The 19340-nt window shown below is 38.9% G+C and overlaps 1 protein-coding gene across 2 annotated transcripts in view; it reads right to left on the reverse strand.

The window, feature by feature from the left end:
- LOC121629118 (partitioning defective 3 homolog) overlaps positions 1-19340 on the reverse strand; it is a 432758-nt gene that overhangs the window by 237755 nt on the left and 175663 nt on the right. For both annotated transcript variants that reach the window (XM_041968670.1, XM_041968671.1), the window contains exons 4-5: positions 13681-13868; positions 10585-10722 (exon numbers count right to left, since the gene is read on the reverse strand). In XM_041968670.1, the coding sequence (XP_041824604.1) occupies positions 10585-10722; positions 13681-13868 (326 nt within the window). The remainder of the gene's footprint in view (positions 1-10584; positions 10723-13680; positions 13869-19340) is intronic.

Raw genomic sequence — 19340 nt, forward strand, 5'->3', positions numbered from 1 at the left:
GTCATGGCCCCTTACTCAGATTTATCATAACAAAATAGCTCCAGCCTTCCACATAAGATCTGAAACTGGTATGGATCACTCCAGAAAGTCCAACCCAGTTTTCCAGCCTGTGCAGCATGATTCACCACAAACACAGCAAGGGTTGAGGGGGAAAAAAAGAACACCTGCTGTTAAACTTGACATGTGGACATACTAGTTGTACAATTCTGAATAATGTCAGAAAGAAAAGGAATCAAAAATAAAGACTAGAAAACAGCTGTTTTGTCATCTTCCTTTCAATAAAGATGTCTGAGTAGAGCAGCATCTTTTTGTTACCTATGAGCTGCCTTAATCTAGCTCTGTCCTTTGGAGTAAAATATATGTGTATATGTATAAACACTTGGTTTCTGCCCCACTGCCGTCTACTTTATGTGAAGGTGAGAGTCGTCAGACATGTAGAGAGGCGAGCAGGGAAAGCTTCTGGGTAGAGGAGGCAGTGGATGACTGTCGTCGGCTCATTATGAATCACAATATGAATCAAACGCACACACACACAACTCCACATTAAGCCTCACCCTGATTATCGCTGCTGTTTGTTTCTAATAAGACATTAATAATGAGATGTTTAGTAGCATTTTTCTTATAATTGCTCATTAACAGTCTATTCATTCCTTGCTGTGGATTAAATCAACAAAATGACACAACCAGCGGTGTGTGTTTGTGTGTTTAACCTGCTCTCACACATGCACATTTGGCTGCCTGCAAGAGTCAACACAAAGCTGGAAACTGAAGCACATTAAAGTTAAACTTTCTGAGCAGTGAAGAGTTTAATCCCCAAACTTTCACGTCTTTAATTTTTGACATTTCCAAACATGAACTGTGGTGTGAAGGAAAGGTATGAAACTAAACTTGTTTGCTCCCAGCAGAAAGTGATGTGGACAATGTGTATGCTTAAATCAACAAGCACTGCAGGACTGTGCAAAGCCAAAATTAACTGAACCTTCTTGGAGGTGAACAGGAAAGGTAACTGGTACTAAATGAGGCTTAAAAGGCACCACAGCTCCTGAGTGATACTGTAGAAAATAGCTCTATTCAGCTCTGTCTGGGGTCCTGACGTTCCAGAAACAGTTCAGTAGCATTGGCCGATTAAGCCGTCATTGTGAGGCTCAGCACTGAAAAGTTCTTTGGTCCTCAGCTGGATCAGTTCCTCTGCTCCCATTTACTCAGCACACAAAAGGTAAAACCAGAAAATTAACCCATTAAGGAAATAATGAAGATGAAAATGTCCTGCATCATGACAGCAGTAAGATAGTCTGGCTGAAGAACAAATTTCCTTTGCCAAGAGGAGCTTTGTGAGTATAAGACTCGTTTTGATACCTAAGTAGTATTTTTTATTTCTTTATTTGTTTTTTGCTGACTGATATATTAATGCTGGTCCTGACTGGGGAACAAAAGAAGAAGGAGTCAGCAGAAGACAAAGGGGGAGAAAGATGCAAAAGATAAAAAACAAAAAGATCTTATTCTCTCTGTAAGAAATCAAAGGAGAGAATAATCAGGAACACCCACAAGGCAAACTGAGAAGCACCGACCAGCAAGTATATGACAACACAGAGACTGTGTAAAAGACGTGTCTATCTACGGAAGTTTTTCAGGCATTTCTATCCCGTCCAGAAGGTTTACAATCCAGCCACTAAATGTAGTTTAATTCAGAGACTGGTAAATCCACAATGATCCATGGTAACAGCATTATTTATCACATTTCATCATAAAAAGATCACTGTCACTACTATGTTGCTAAGAGACCTCTACTTAGACCTGGACATGATGACGAAGCCACTTCCTGTCAAACTTTCCACCAATCAGAGAGCTTAGATTGACGGTAATGTCCAATCAGGAGCAGCCAAAGATCAACCAGTGAGCAGAAAGTTCTATGTTTGTCTGAAAAGAAGAAAAATAAAGCTCCTCTATGGCTGGAAGGAAGCCAAGAAGACGTTTCTGATGCACGGTGGCGCCAAAAAGCAGCTGAGCTGGAGTTGGTTTAGTGAGGATAGCAGGTAAATAAATAAATAAATTGCATACATGTACAGTCTATTACCATGTAATATGTCAGGTTTATTTTTGTCCAAAATATACCCATCAGGGCACAAAAGATAAGTAACAGATTGTATATGGCAATATGGTTTTCAGCAAAGTTTTTACCATATGGTGATGAAATACAGAAACTGTATTTGTCAAATATAATAAGTACATTTTTAAAGGTTAAGCTATTCTTAAGGAAAAATCAGTTTGCCATGTTGTAGAAAAGTCAAATAATTTTGCAGAAAGGGAGAGTAGGGGGACAAGAATAATATTTAAATAAACTGGGGCGAAAAGCAAAGTTTAAGGTCAAAGTTGAATACAGAGCTGCATCTCCCACTGGGCAGTAATTAGTGAAAACATGGTGATTACTTTGTGCATATGTGCAAACACAGGACTGTTTTTCTACAATCTGAACTAACATGGTTGTTCTCATTGCAGCTGACCTCCTGATGTTTTTGAATGCAAGTCCTGGATAAATGCAGGGTTCTGTCTGACACTGAACATGGGACACCACGGCCGAACTGATGGCACTGCTCTGGAATCTGGGTTGTTTTTCCTTCTTTTTTCCCAGTGCTCTGCACTCAACAACCCCCTTCCTTTTCATTAAACATTGTCCGAGGTTTAACACAGCATACTGGGAGAGATGCACACCAAATACAAAAGACAAAGACAGAAGGGATGAGGAGAAAAAAAATAATAATAATAATATGTCAGGTGAGAAGGGTTTGGAGGGTTCTCAACCCTGATGCATCTCCATGCTCAGCTGCTCTACCATCCCCTGCAGCTCGCCGCAGGGCTTGCAGACTCTGTGGGCTTCACCAGCAAGCTAATGGAGAAAATGTACTGAGTTCACTCACCAACAACATGCTAACATGCTAACTAACTTGCTCAGGGATTTTACAACTTTTAAAACATTTGTAATTTTGTCTGATGTGAGGGAGATGCAGACACCCCCCACTAAGCAGGTGTTCAGTATGTGGGTTTGCTTTGTCAGTACAAGTTGTTTTGATGGCTGAAGTAAATGGTTAAGGTGGATGTAATTTTGTATTTTGTGGGACAGTGGTTAGAGCTAGCTTGTAGTGAATGTTTTTATGTAAATAAACTCCTGTGTTTGTAACTGAATGGTCGTGGCCATAGCCTTTATATACATGGTAGGAAAAGAGAAATGAGGCTATGCTGGATATAAAAGTAATGTGATGTGAGCTCTACCAAGATTGGAGTTGAATGTTTTTTCCCTATTTGGTTGTGCACCTCAGTGGACGTCGGCATTCTGCATTTCATAAGGTAAACCTTACAGGAGATTTGAAAAAATCCACACAAAGATGAGGTTGCTTTAACTTGACATTGACTCAGATGAGACCCCCTGGCAATCTTCCATAAGCGACTCACATCTGAGAACTCTTTCAATTTATTCATAAGCTTGACTTAATTATTTAGCCACGAACAACATTTGGTTTCTGACTTCAGAGACAAGAACAGGAGAACAAAATCAAATTTAATTGGTTCAGGAGTGCCATTCAAGTGGCAGTGGTGAGAAATCTTTGATGTGAAACTATAAAAGGTAAGGAGTACATTAACGCTGCTCCTCACCGTCTTACCTCCAGCTCCGAGCCCAACCAACTCATCTCCTTTCAACATGTCGGCTCGGTTATTAAACCGGACTCCTCGCCATGATAGGTTTCCGTTAAGACTCGCCAGACAAGACGCCTCATTTAGACAACAAAGAGAGGGAGGCGCTCCGACGCCGGAGGTTTGATCAGAGACGGCTGATCAAAGCCATTTCCATGCAGCATGTTCTGATGCTGTTATGTAACCGTTAGTGTTCTTGGCTGGTGTGTTTTTCTTTCACTTTGTTCTGACAGCTTATTTTTGAGACAATTTTCCGATGAGAGCCAACAAATAATTAAAAAATACATGAATAATACGTTTGAGAAGTAATATTTTGTAAATGTAACACTAATAACAGCATCTATCATTTCTTTTGTGAAATATTGCTCTCTGTGTAGCTCTGAAATTTCCAAGCGATGAACTTTACTAACACAGCACAAACATATCGGTTAATCTCTGTGTTCGTCATTGATTTGGTTAAATCCCTCTATGATTGACAGCTGGTGTCATTCCAGACTCTGGTTCAGCTCCGGATAATGGCCTCCCTCATCCCTTGAGAGCCACTCAACCAGATCAAAATGTCTGATGTGTGTGTGCGTGTGTGTGTGTGTGTGTGTTAGTAAGCATGTATGTGCATGTGTGATGTTGAGCGGGAATGCCCATTAACATTCATCAGTGGGATAGTAGGCCAGCATTAATGTCAGCTGTTTATATGAAGAATAACTCATAAGGCCTTGGTGTATATGGGCTGATAAGGCATGCTTTGCTCCACGCCGCATTTAGCAGGGTGTGTGTGTGTGTGTGTGTGTGGATGGGAAATAAGGCACTTTGTAGCTAGGGGATCTGAAGTCTCAGATGAAACCATCAGACACTGAAGTAAAATAATTTAGTGGTTAAAAAAAAGAAAAGCAAAAGACTTTACCAAGGTGTGATCTAGTAATAAAGGAAATTATTTTGTTCCTCTGTATAACACTACTGTTATAACTATCAGACATGAGAAATAAAAAAATCTTTACATTAATAATCTGGATCACTATCAAGTAGGAAAAAGTCCATAAAAAGTAAAGTGGTGGATTTGGGTTCAGTTTTTGGAGCTTGATGTGGTTGTAGGGGGATCAGTTCTGGTCTAATCTCTAGTGATGGTGCTGGTAGACTGGATCCTGATGTGGCTGCTCCATGTTGGGAGCTGTGGGGCCGCTGATACTGGGTCTGGGGTCTGTCTCCACCTGATCTGTGTCATTCCTCTTCACTAAAAAGTCAAAGATATCTTCCTATGCAAAACCAGACTGGGTTTAAAACCAGCTTGAAGCCTTGTTAGCCTCCTGTTTACATTAAAGTGGATCACATAGCGCTAGTTTAGTAAGCGCTAAGTAAAATAGATACAGAGCTTCTTTAAAGATCATTTTAGTTACTAAAAGAAATCTTGATAAACTGAGTTGGTGTGTAGTACATACATAAACTCACTGAAAACTGAACATGACCTGGTTTCCCTATTTTAGCTCAAAGCTAACCTAGTGTTAGCATAGAACTAGATTAGATTACTGCTATGTAGCTTCATGAAATCCCCTTAGACATCTGAAGGAAGGTGTCTGAAGTCATTTTCCAAATGTGGAAACACAGATTTATGAATTTGAAGCTGCATGACAGATTTTAACAACTGAATTTAAAAAATACCCTTTCTGAACTGCAGAATAGAGAAAAACACAGGAGCATTGTAGCAAGATTCAGATAGCACACAATGCTTTATTTAGCATTTCTGCATGCAGGATACCTGCTCTGACTGTGCTCCATCATCTGCTGGTATGAGAATCTTAGCATCAAAAACCTCCCCCTGAGGGTAGTATGTGAAGCTTCAAAAATCTGTGAGGTGGAATCTCATTGGCTGGAGAACATCTTTAAAAGGCAGGTGGCCAACAACTGGAAGAGCATTTGACAACTACTCAGGTTAACTGGCAACAGGTCAGTAACATGGCTGGGTATGAAAGGAGCATTTCAGAAAGGAAGAGTCTCTCAGATGGAAAAATGGAGGTTCACCAATCTGAGACAAACTGGTAAAAGTTGCACAACAATTTGTGTCCCAGATTTTCTGGAATCGGGCTTGTAGGGAAAGTAAACTTGGCTCTTGCTCCAAACCCCGTCATAAGTTTTTTTTACCTCTGGGTCACAGACTGTACTATTTCTGCTGTTTTGTGTTCAATTTTCCCTGCACCTTCTTCAGTCAGCCTGACTTTTACATCCCTAATTCATGGCTTGGGCTGCGAAGCCCTGCATAAATATAAATGGAGCAGAAAAGCACTTTAAGAGGGAACCAAATGATGCAACAGAGCAGCTTCACACACATTAGCCATTAAGCTAAAAGATTTGATGTTAGAAAAAGTGGTGAAAACTTAACTTACGTGATAATACAGTGAGAAGCATGCAAGGTAATTTAAGAGATGGTGATGCTGGAGGATGACGCAAACGCCCACTCGTATATACACACACAAAGTAAAGAGTGTGTCAGTGGTTGCAGTGAAAGATAGCAATAAGTTTTCTTTCTCTTTGCTTCTAGCTGTATTCGTGAAGCATAACAAAGAAAACCAGACAAATAATCCAAAATAAACAAAGAGCTGCTAATTGGTGTGTTTTTCCTAAAACCTTGGCATTTATCTGTGTCAGTGTCTGTGTGTATGCTTATTATCTCTGCCAGCATCAGTCTCAGTTCTTTTTAATTATCCCACGCTGAGTATTTTAATCTTACCACCCTATGCTGCTGTGCTGCATGCCCATCAAACAGACAAAGAAGACAAGATATCAAATGGTCACATGTAGGAGGGAAATCAGCTATGACTGAAACACGGTGACACTTTGAAACACAAACTTTCACCTCTAATGAGCGGATTTGTATTTCCTGACTCATATTAGTCCTGCAGCTGCCAGATTCCAAACAGCCAGGTAGCACGAAGAATTAGCCACCGTGCGGCTGCGGCGACCCTCGCGGCGTTATTCCTGCTGTTATTCATGAAATATTTAATAACTCTGCTGCTCTAAAATAATAATCTCATGCTTTTTATTTATATATCTGGTGATGAGTATTAACATGAAACCCTGAACTTGGATTTAAGAGGATTTAGACTTGTGAACAAATTTATGCTTCTGAGCTGTTTTTTGTGGCATTTTTTTGTTAATTAAATGGTTTCAGATGTTTGCAGTTACTTATATCAGCTGCAGATACAGTTGAATTCCAGCACAATAACTCTTGTTTTTAGGTAAAATTAAACAAATGCATTCTGTCTGAATTTATACCTTCATCGTCCCTTTGTGTGACATTACAAACTCTTCAGTTGTTTCTAAGATTTCGTGGTGAAGCCTCATGATTGTTTCTCATTAACAGTTTCATTCAATAGTAAAAGCTGTCCTCGGACACTTAAAAGTAAGAACTAACAACTAAACTGGTTCTTAACATTCATGAAATCAAAATTATACATTTTGGTTTTGAGAATAAAGCACATGTAAATAATTCCAACATATTTTACAAATGATTACTGTTTAAATGTCTATTTGCCCATTTATCATTGACACAATGTACTACTTACTAATCCATATTTCATTTTACTTGCTGGATCAATTCATAAATAATGATGCAACAAATATTTGATATAAAATAGAAACAGTTTAAAACAAGCTTAACAGACTGTTACCATTACACTGATTTAAGGCAGCCTAAACATCTCCAGGCTGCTTCGTGTTTATTATAGAAACATGGCTGAAGCATCGATCTACTTCCTCACTGCACCTTGTAGCAAAAATACAGCTTAACCGAGAGAATCAGTCAATGGACCAAGGGACGTTTTAGTGGAAAGCCATTTGTTATGCATACTTGACTGATTTCAACAACTGTGCTGTTACAAATGTTTATCTGGGGGAAAATGTAAGAGGAAAATACTAAAACAACCTTACTATGCTTGACTTTGGCCAGAGAATTATGAGACGAGACCCACACAAACACAACTGACCTGAACATTCACATAAATATCTCAATCTTTTTTATAACTTGGTGATCATTTCAGCTGTGTTGTGGCTAGTGGCACGAATTGTTGCAATAACTTTTTTTTTTTTTTTTTTTTGGCATTTTTCTTAAAAGCAGTGTGTTTTTCTATTACGTGTCTTTTATACTCTGTTGATGAATTTAGTACCCTCTGGCCATATAATCTTTGACATGTCCAAGACTCTAACCGAAATGAAAAACCTGGAATATTTATTTAATGGAGAAAATTGAATGTTTTCTATGTTTTCTAACAAATGATTAACAGTTCAAACAATTAAACTGGCATTTAAAGGGATAAATGTCTTAAAATGACTTAATGTTTTTGTAGTTTAGAGCAGGTCTGAAGGTGTTCAAGTGAAGCAGAAGAAAATACTGATGTATGATGGTTTAGTTGTGGGTTTTGTGCATGAATATTTTTGCCTACAGAGGGAGTTTCTGACTACATAAAAATACAAATGCTAATCTTTGATACATGCAAGTGTGCAAAGACCCATTCCTCTAATTTTATATGGAAAATAATTCAACTTTTGTGTGTGTGTGTTTTTTTCTTCTTCTTTTTGCAATGTAATAACTAACAAAGGGTTAAAATCCTACAAATGATTGAATGTTTGGTATTTTTAAGCAGGATTACAGTTGTTTAAATGCTCTATGAAAAAAGCAAGAAAAAAAATTGATTTATGACGGTTTAATTGCAGATTTTGTGTGTGGACACTTTAATGTGTCTGGTTCTGTTAATGTAAAGCAACAGTTTTTTTTTTATTTTTTATTTTTACTATCAGGTTTATTTGCACTGCCTCCACATATGCAGGTCTTTCCTTGGTTTTGGCTCGTGAAACATCATCTCCGGCACCAAGCTGGAGCCGGTAGCCAATAGCGACGGGTAGAGACTGACACACAAACTGGGGAAATCTTCTGCTCATCAAGCTCAGCATGTTCAACACTTCCCAAGGTCATTTCTGATCCCCCTGCTGAGAGACTCTGTCACTTTTAATAACTTTTAAAGGAAGCATGTTTTTTTTTCCTTTGACAGAGCGGGGAGTGGAGGGACCAGTCTCAGCCTGAGTCAATCATAAAGTGTCAAAAGAGTGAGGAGGTGCAAAGGGAGGAAACACGCCTGCAACACGTCTGCAACAGTATAATCTGCTACTTCATGAAACACACTGAACACAAAGTGCAAAGTTTAATGTCCGTCACTTTGATCTGTTTGAAGCTGAGGAGTGGGCAGTCGTAACTGGATTCATTATTCTGGTATTTGCTGCTATTTGTCTCTCACACACACACACACATATATATATATATATATATATATATATATATTTATATACACACACACATACACATATATATATACAGCAGTCTACATGTGTTGTTTGCACTTGGCAAAGGTATTTGTCCTTCCCCATGGGGACTCCTGTTGATGGAGTGTGTCTTGGTTTTTGCTGATGTTTATGATTTTTTCCAGCTTCTTTGTCATTTCATAGGTGCTCTCGATGATTGTCAGCTTTGTTTTTCCTGAAGATGTTGAAGGTGGTTTTTCTTTTTCCTTACAGGTGTAGCAGCTGCTTGTCTGTTTTTGTTTTTGTTTTGATTGAACAGATGACCCTGCTGCTTTCTATCTGGTGTATCTTTGTCTCCTTTTTCTTCTCTTCACTGTCATTTCTGTTTACTTTCTCCTTTCTTTTGCCTTCTTCTCGCTTGTCAGGTTCAACATTAGCATGTAAATTCAGCAACAGACTGATTTAAAAATAAAGAAAAATACTTAAATATCAGGAGGGGCCTGATTAAGTCTCCTTTTGGAAAAGCAAATTTGTTCAGTATGACACGGGAGCCAGACCATCATTCTTACTGTCATGTTGGACAAGAAAAATAAATAAATATAATAGAAAATAAAAATAACATGGCCTTGCTCAATGCACATCTGTACCACAGAAAAACACAAACAACCCATCAGTTCAGCCCTCCAACCAGCAGTGCCACTTTGCCAACTGTGAAGCCACTAACAGTTCGTTTTTGTCCATTATATTGCATATTATTGCAGTATAGTGTATGTGCAATATATCCCCCGAAGTTGCAGCAACACACCAAAACCGCAAAACACCAATGCAGAGTGGACACAGCCGTCCAGGGACCTGTAGTCTTTTATCTAAAGCAACTTTTTTAACAAGGTCATAACACCTGCAATAAACAATCAGTCCTACATCTATTTAAAAGGATAAACAGCAAGTATAAATGAAAACAAAAAGAAAATACAAAGAAGAACAAGCTAGGAGTGTAAGTCAGAGGTGTGAAGAGAAGTTTTCAACAGATTATGCAAGACAGAGAGAAATGCCTATGCTCTGACAGCATTTAAAATATAATTATATTAATTAAATACATAAATAAAAAATAAAAAAATAACATTATAATTCATTATGATTTCAGGGTGATTGGAACGCTTGTGCAGGAAATACTGTAGATTTACAGTAATGTTCATTAATGACCGCTGACTTTCAAATAAATCAAATTCTTTCACTTCTTTAGAGGAACTCGTCATGGGAGGATGAATAAGTTTGATCGTCTGAGTTCTGACCTATGAGTCACTTAGTAAGCGAGCCGGTGGAGATGACGGAGCTCATTCAGTGTGAATCATCACGTTGTGGCTCCTCCTTCATCCCCTACCTATCCACATTCTGATTCACACGGATCTTTCTTACTGTTACGTCTCTTTCCTCAGATGCAGAGAGTCTTTTCAAGAAGGTTTTCAACTTCAAGTTTAGTTCCCTGATAGGACTCTAGTTAAATAAACTGAATGTTTCAGTGCATCCCTGCACAGTTTAATATATTAATTTGCCTGCACATCATTCATGACAGTTCTGCTTCTTCATCTAACCAAACAAGAGCAACGTTAATACCTGTTCTTGCCGGTCAAGCCATCGGTCCACCATCGGATGATTGGCACTCAGGGAGGATCGAGTCATCTCTCTCTGGAACTGAGCGGTCCAGCCATTCGCATCACGAGGAAGACTCCGGTAGGCATGGGCTCCTCTAGCCTGCAAGCAGTAGGAAGGGATGAAGAAATGAGGATCCATCTTCCATTTTTAAGATTTTGACAGACAGTGTTGTGGCTGAAATGCACAGCAGTTAAAAAAGCAGACACTTAGTGGTAGAAATGGTTAAATTTATCCACTTTATGCCACACAGTACCCATGTTGTTCACTCAAGTCTCACTCCCTCCCTCAAGCCCTCCCTCACCTCTGCCCTTTCCTCACAGCGAACGCTGAGCTGCTAATAAAAGGCTTTTTATAATAAGGCAGCCACAGCTGAGCTCTTCCATTATACAAAAAGCACCTTCCAAAATGCTCCTGCCAAGGTAATGTCAAACATCAGCAAACTGGAGCCGATTTATTACCCAAGCACACGAGATTACATTCCAGACAGACCAGCCTTGGCTTTAGAATCTCAGCTATTCAAGGTTGTTGGTGAAGCTATCTTAATAGAAAAGTAAGCAAATCAATAATGAGTTAAAGTGGAGTGATTCACCAAGAAAAGCAGACAAACAGAATGACAGTTTTAAGGTTCTGATAACTTACAAAAACCACCAGTGACAGACCAAGACAGACACAAACGTTTGGATGGTTTTGGATGAGAAATAACAGAATATAACGGAAACAGAGGAAACCAGGAGGGAAACAATCCCAGGTGGGCTGCTGCAAAGTGAAGTAGGATGATGAGAAGCTACACCGAACAGGTTGCAGAATCACATCTATGTGAAACAGAGAAGGATAAACAGAGTTAGAAGTTTAGGGGCGGAGCGGCTCCGTGGGTAGAGCGGTCATCTTGTAGCCAGAGGGTTGCCGGTTCGCTCCTCAGCCTGTCGAGCTCATGTCGAGGTGTCACTGAGCAAGACACTGAAGCCCAAGCTGCTCCTGATGGATCGTAGTTGAGCGCCTTGCATGGCAGCTTCTGCCATCAGTGTGTGAATGAATAATGGATACACAATGTAAAGTGCTTTGGTTGCCTTCTGTTATTATATTATTATGTTCTCGTACAACATGTGTGTTTCGGAATATGTGGCAGGAAGCACCATGAGGAAACTCTGCAGACAGGACTGTGAATCAGTGAGCTCTAATCACTTCTCAACATATCAGATTATAAAATGCAGACAGAGCCAGATGTAGAGGTAGCAGTAGATCAACCAGCTCATATCGACTGCCTTATCCCTTCAGTTGACCCTTGAAAACCCTGAATGTGATGTACTGTAAAGTCATCGGTAGACGTGATGAGTTTACAGAGCAGGCTGATTAAACTTATTCTTTGTCAATAACCTGCGTATTGCTGATTTACTGTTCATATGGGGAAGTTTTCTGCTAGGAGAAAAAAACAATTATATATGTTGTTGATAAAAAAAAAAAATGAGCAAATGATGAATAATGAAAAAAAAGTCACCATCACACTCCTTCCATCAGAAGCCTTTATCATTCCAGATGGCAGTGCTCAGCGGGGTTGTCAGAGAATAGTGAAGCTACATGGTGCAAAGTTTACCACCTTGGATTTAAGACAGAATAACCCGTAAACATTCACAATCTAACCATGAATTTCCTGAATTTTTACCCCACAAAACTGATGATGAAATTACCTGAAATCACACACAAACCTAAGAACATCATGAGACTGCACACTGCTTTCCAACAGGTAGATTCTCCAAGCACCAGGTTCAACATTTTCTTTAAAACTACCTCATAAGTTTCTGTTGAGCCTGTCTTTTTTGCCATAGAAGTAATTGGAAAGGATGTGAAATGGATTTTGTCTGCAAGTTTCGCCAACATCAAAGTAAAATAAATCTGAAACATAATACGATTTCACAGTTACTGTTTATAATCTTTAAATCGTGTTATACTGTATTCAATTTGAAAGTCAAACTCAGCTTATCATGCAACAAATGCAACACCCTGCAGAGTGCTAATAAAAATGGAAACACATCGTGCACTACATGAGCAGAGCAAAAAGAAAAAGAGTAAATGAAACAGCAGCTACAGAGACTCCTGATTATTGATGCTCTCTCTGGGTTTCATCTACAAACACACAAGATCCTTGTTTTATCAGCAATTCTTACCAAGTTGCACAGTTTGAATAAGAGATCTAATAAAGATTTCTCTCCAAACAGTATTTTTCACCTTCTTCTACAGACTATTTTGTTCCGCTGTTGGAGCTTTGATGATAAAAGAGGTTTTATGGCAGGATCAGTCGCCACGTCCAGACACACGTATCACTGGTAAACCTGCTCTTTCACATTTCCCTGTTTTAACCTGGCGGTTTGATCAGGAACACATCTCATTCTCACAAATAAAAGTTCATTAGGAACTTTTAACACATTTTCTAGATCAAATCATGTCCTTTTATTCAAGCGTAATCCCTCTTGTGAGGACTTATGGAGGAGAAACAGATCCAATATCATTGTGTATGTGTAACATCATTTACAGTGTGTAAACCATTTTGTGCCATTGTTTTGGGAACTTATTACAAAACAAATTACAAAAACCCCAAAATTTCTATTTTATCAGAAGTAACATCAGAGGGTTGCCATTTTTAAAAGTTAGCTGGCTTTCCTTCCCTCATGCAAGCCCACCTTCATTCTCTCTTTTTTCTTCTTTAGCTTTATTTTAAAAAAGGTGTTAACAACTGAATGTCTGTTATCAGACTGCCACCATGCTACTGCTGGATTTCTGCACCCAGAGCAGCATACGTTCCTTTTATACTGTTATTCCTTTGGTTTTCGTTGGCAGAAGAGTAAGGAATAAAAATAAGGAAGGAAATCAGCAATATTTTAAAACAGAGACCAGAGAATTTATGATATCTCAGATTATAATGGATACAGTCCCAGCCCCTCTGCAGGATTCTAGTATGAAACCTAAAGATTAATTCATTTAGTATAAACAAATTTACAGTAGAGTAATAAAGAAAAGGCACAATGTCAAGCTTTAGCTTTGTCTTATAAAACGATGCCATACCTTTCGTTCTAGGCTGCTTGTGTTGGGCTTATGGCCGTACTTCTGGTAACCGGCAGCTGTGGACCAGCGAACTGGGTTCTTTCTGGACGGCTCCTCCTGACCAACAAAGACCTCGCCTGGAGGAAGGCCGCCAGGAGGAAGGCCGGCCAAGGAGGGATCACTGCTGCGACGGACGTTGAGAGACATGCCTGTGGCAAGGAAAGCAGAGTCCAGGTAGGGAAGAGGAAAAGATTAAAAGGAAAAGTTAAGGCAGTGAAATCAAAAGGAATTTAAAAATCTGCTGAATTACACCTTTGGTTGCTTTATGTATTTATCAACCTGTAAAACTCAAAGACATTTTTTGCAATTTTTGGTTTGTTTGTTTTTTCTAATTTAAAACTGCATGTAGGAGCTGAAGCTTTGAATCCCAGTCAGCCTGCAGACATGATGCTTCCAGCCTCAGCTTCAGATTATGAGGCTAAAATGATGTAAAATGAATGTATGAATAGATATAGCAGCATAAAGGCCGACCAGAAGTAGAAAGCAGAATTTATTACTAACAGAACTTTGTAGAAATAACACACAGGTCATAAACATACACTACTGTCATGACAACCGATGTGAACTCACGGGGAAGATAATAAGGCCGGCATCTGATCATGAGGTGGTCCAGGTCCAGAGTGCATCCTGTAGGAATAATTCCCACATCTGAGCACCTCTTGTTGTTCAGCATGAAACAGATACCACCTCCTTGCTCTTTCCTGAATGTCTAGTCTGGTCCAGCAATAAACGAAGAGTCCTTCGGGAACAACGGCCTAGTCTGGGATCGAGGGGTCAGGCCAAGTTTCCGTTAAAGCAAAAACGTTACAGGTGTTAATCTTTCATTGTAACGACATCCTGCTCCGAGTTCATCCAGCTTGTTGTCCAATGACTGAATATTTGCCAGAAGAATACTTGGTAGAGGAGGCCGATTCCCCTGTTTCCTCACCCTCTCCCAGACTCCCTCTTTTCCTCCGCCGCTCAGGTACAACAACAGGTAGGCGCCGCCATGGAGATTCCCCGCTGTAAGATGGTGGCGATGGTGGTGGTGGTGGCAATAAACAAGTTTTTTCCACCACCAACCTGATGCATAGTAATTATCTTTGTCATATTGTATGATAGGGCTTACTATAGCAGGTTGCATAACTAAGAAAAAAGAATAGTAAGAGACTAAATAAGGAAAAAAGAAATAACGTAAGGGAAGAGAGCCTGAGATGCAGCAGCCATCCTCGGCTCCATCTTCAACGGATAATGATCTTTTAATGATGAAAATGTGATGAAAAACTGGAAACCTTGGCTGTACACACATTCCAAGTTACCTTCTTGCTGTTTTTTATGTTTCCAGACTAAAATATATACAAATTAGTGACTTGCTAAATAATAAAGGCAGCTCATTTCCTATCAGACTTGTAGGTACAGGTCTAAACTGGAAACTAAATCATATATAATTTTTTATATATACGAGTTCTAATGGAAATATTTTATCAACTGATTCTTCTTCAACATATTTTGTTTGTCTCAAACCTACATTATACCGACCCACAATGTCCCTCTGTGGGTCAGTGAGATGGATCAAGGAATTCAGTCTGATATCTGTCAACATTGGAGCCCGATACCAGTACTGGATCGGATCTGTCCCAACTCTGAAAAAAACTACCTCTTCTGTTACAAGGTTGGTGATTCAGTTTATCCACAAAAATAAGATAACTGCATTACGTGCACGTGGGATGACAAGTGGAAATGTCTTGGAACTTTCTCAAAAACCAGGAACTTGAGTGGATGACAGCCATCTTTGAATTAATAAAAACACTTCATCTCTTTAGGAAATCACCAACACAATTCAAATTCTCATGTAGAAGCAGGTATCTGGAAAAACCACACTTCTCCAAGCCATTCCTCTAACGGACACCATGCCAATAAAACCACCAGCAGCTTTTCATATCGTACAAATTCCTCCGTGCAAGTGTTTCATTTATTCTAGAAACTGCCTCTGGGTTTCCTGAAAGGATGTTAGGAGTCATGAAGAAACCACAACTCACAGAGAAGCCAGGCAACCAGTGATTGTGAGTTTACTTTAAAATTAGGTTGAAGCTTCAATAACAGCATTAAATGAACGTTTGGCTGGTTCACGTCCAGTTCAGGACTGAAAGCAGAGCTCATTTATATCTACTGTTTAGACATGGAGGGAGAGTGACACAAGACAAAAAAAAGACCAGTTTAACCTGTTTTACCATGTCTTATCATATATGTTTCCAAGGAATTTTCTTTCTGTATGTATTGATGTTTATTGTTTGCATGTGGAGACTCTTGTTATGGATTGAAAGCCTTGAAGTTTTTCCCAGAATACCTCAAGGCTGAGCTCTTACTGGACGTTTCTGAATCTTTAGACTCTATGACAACATCACTCTCGTTTGATTGGCTGTGATTGTTTCCAGATGCTTGTACATTAAGATGCCTGTTATTGTGGGATAATCTCTATTTGTTCTGGTTCAAACACATGCTTCAACTTAACAAACAAAATTTAATTTAAAATATTTTCCACAAAGAGAGATGTCAAACTATGTTGGATTCCTGAGACTTGTGTGAAAATGAAACAAACACATAATCAGTAAATCAAATTACATGTTAGGACATAAATCATTAGACATAATTTTATATTAAACTTAGAAAACTATAAATGATTTTTCCAATTTTAACAAGAGATGATTCACACTACCAGAGCCCCAATGTTTGTCCCAGGGTCAACAAGTAAGATTTCCAGTCTAATATCAGATGAAATTACTTTAATATTGACTTTTTGCATACAAGCTAATATGTTTTACCTTCAAACAAGGTCAGTGTGAAAGATAAATAAAGGACAAAGCAATAGGAGGTAATAGTCCCCAGAGAGTCCGACCTCTTTGTGGTGAATTTTGGTGTGTGTACACGTCTATGACCCTGTGCCCCGACTATAATCCCTCACTACAGGGGCGGGATTAGGGCCTCTATTTATTAGCCAACCCTCCTCCCCAAATGGTCTCTCTCCCCCCGTCAGTTCTGCCCGGATCGATTGCTGGCTGGCTCTGAAGTGGCAGCGCTGGTTATTAAACGTGGGACCAAACAAACCCTTCGGACTGCCGGGATAATCCCATCACAAATTAAGCAGAAGAAAATTGGTTGTGGGAGAACGGGGAAGAGAGAGGATCTTCATATTGTGACCTTCTTAACAGTGAACACACCACCAGGAATACACCCCCTTTTTATGGGCTCTGTGAGAGACGGTAACTATGACGGAGCAGTCTGGAGTGTTTATGTTTACATTCTGCTGACAAAACACAAACATTATCATTTAATATGTTTGATCCAAAGAGAGTTGAAGGATCGTCTATTTCATCTTATTGTTTATTTGAATGGGAAAATGCATATTAATGAACGTGCAACATTGTACAAACAATTTCCATCTGTAGTTCCATAAAGGAAACACATAACATCAAGGTATTGTATTAAATATAAACAGACTTGAATTTCTCAGGCAGATTTTTTTTACAGGATGAGGAAACTTGATTTACAGCTAAAAACTCGAACATTCATTTTACAGCTGCAGAATCTTTAACGCTTTATATTAAGTTCTTACATCACACTGTATCACAGGATAAACATAAATCTGCTCGAAATTACACTCAACCCACTACACTAACCTTGCAATTTTCCACCCCTCTCACTATTAATGCAGGAAAATCAACTTCCAGCATGGTGGTGAAAGACTTGGGAGGGTCAGCTCTAATGTATGAGCTCTGGAAGTTTCCAATCTCTCAAATGGAATGAAGTAAAGCGTCCTTGCTATACGTGGAAAGCAGAGTGAACCTTTCCTCCTTTCTGCCTGCCAACTCAAGGTAATATTCCTTTAGTATGCTGATGAGGTTACAGAGAAAACACTGAAAGTAAAGTCTGGTCGAAGCTTGTGTTCCTGTATCTCTACTTCTAAGAAGAGCATGTACCACGACAGAAAATCAATTTAAGTTACATAAAAGACAAATCTAGTGTGAAGGGGTAAGGTGAAGATCTCTTCTGCAAAAACCTAAATAATTCAGGATTCACTTTGGATTTGACCCCTAAATCTGAAAGGATAAATAAAAGTAGAACATTCCTGAAGAAATGTTGATGTGTGCTAATGCAGCTGAATCATTCTATGAATCGGTGCCATTTCCACTTTGTAATTTAAAGAATTTCATCAAGGGCAAAAGTTATTTTAAGAAATCCACAATATAAAAGATAGGTTAAACCTCCAAAAAACATATTTTCCCACCTTAGATATAAAATATTTTAATATTACCTGTGATATTAATATTCCGACCCGGGAGTCATTCTTGTACCACCCCGACAATGCACACAATGACCAATAATAATTGCCAAATTACTTGTTAATATGTGCCTGAATTCCTTTCACTGGCACTCATAATAAATTCCCACAATAGTCAGACTGCAGCGTTGTGTGTAGGTCTAAAGAAAGTACTTTGCAAAATTACAGCATAAAAACCAAAGTGCATCAAATATTACAGATGATAACATATTTCAGTAAATCTAAGACAGAAATTTTCCCGTTGTGACATGTGGGTAAGAGGATATGGATTAAATAAAGTCAGGTCTTTACTGGTGATATTCACATGCAAATATATGCTCACCATGAGCATAAAGCCAACACCAAGTGATCAGGGGTGCAGACAGTCTGGTGGGTATTTTTTTCTCTGTGCAGTTTGGGTTTCTGGGTTTAAATATAAATGCTAAGCGACCATTGCTTCATGAAAAGTCTACAAGCTTTTTTTTCTGAGCTACTTTGAATACTTCAAGTCAGTTCAGTGTCTGAATAAGTTATGGCACTGAGCCATTTTTACTCCCTCTCTCCAACCACTGACTACATATTGATGTCCCTTGTGTTCAGGGGGATTTCCATTGAATACACACTGACCTGAAAGATCCACACAGGAAAACGGATTAAATTTTTTTGGAAAGCAGTAATGCAGCTTTGGAGTTGTGGGAACCTACATTGTGGAGATTAAACTAAAATATGAAGAAGATTTAAAAAGTCAACTAAGAGGCCAAACAGGGACAGAACATCATACCAAGAGCTCGTGTAAAATCTGCAGCACAGACGAGTCTGATGTCAAATCACTAAACTAACATTAACAGTTGACCTTTGCTCATAGTATTAAATTACAGATGGATGAATGATTTTTATTAAGAAAAAGAAAAGATTTAGTAAAATCTTGTGTTAGCTAACACAATGCTACTAATGTTATTATAGCTAAAGCCATAAAACTGAACAGACGTCCGTGAATGAGAGTGCAGGTTCATATGAGAAGACATCAAAGAAACATCAAATCTTACTTATCGCTGATTCTACCACCATCGCAACTTTCAGCTGTCATTGCATTGTGCATGTTTTCCCTGATATCGTTCAGCCTTAACTGATCATGTTGGTTGCTAAGCGAAGAGATCTTGCAAGATCAAGCACAAATTGCACAAGATTATGTTCTTAAAGCCTGATGACATTTAAAGGCAAGAAAATGAGTCAATATACTGTACATTAAAAACTGAAATAGAAACAGTTTAACTCCTTTGTTTAACCTACTTTGGTCTGCCTTTAAACATCTAAGAGTTTAAAC

The sequence above is a fragment of the Melanotaenia boesemani genome, chromosome 18 (genome assembly GCF_017639745.1).
Source record: "Melanotaenia boesemani isolate fMelBoe1 chromosome 18, fMelBoe1.pri, whole genome shotgun sequence".
Lineage (NCBI taxonomy): Eukaryota > Metazoa > Chordata > Actinopteri > Atheriniformes > Melanotaeniidae > Melanotaenia > Melanotaenia boesemani.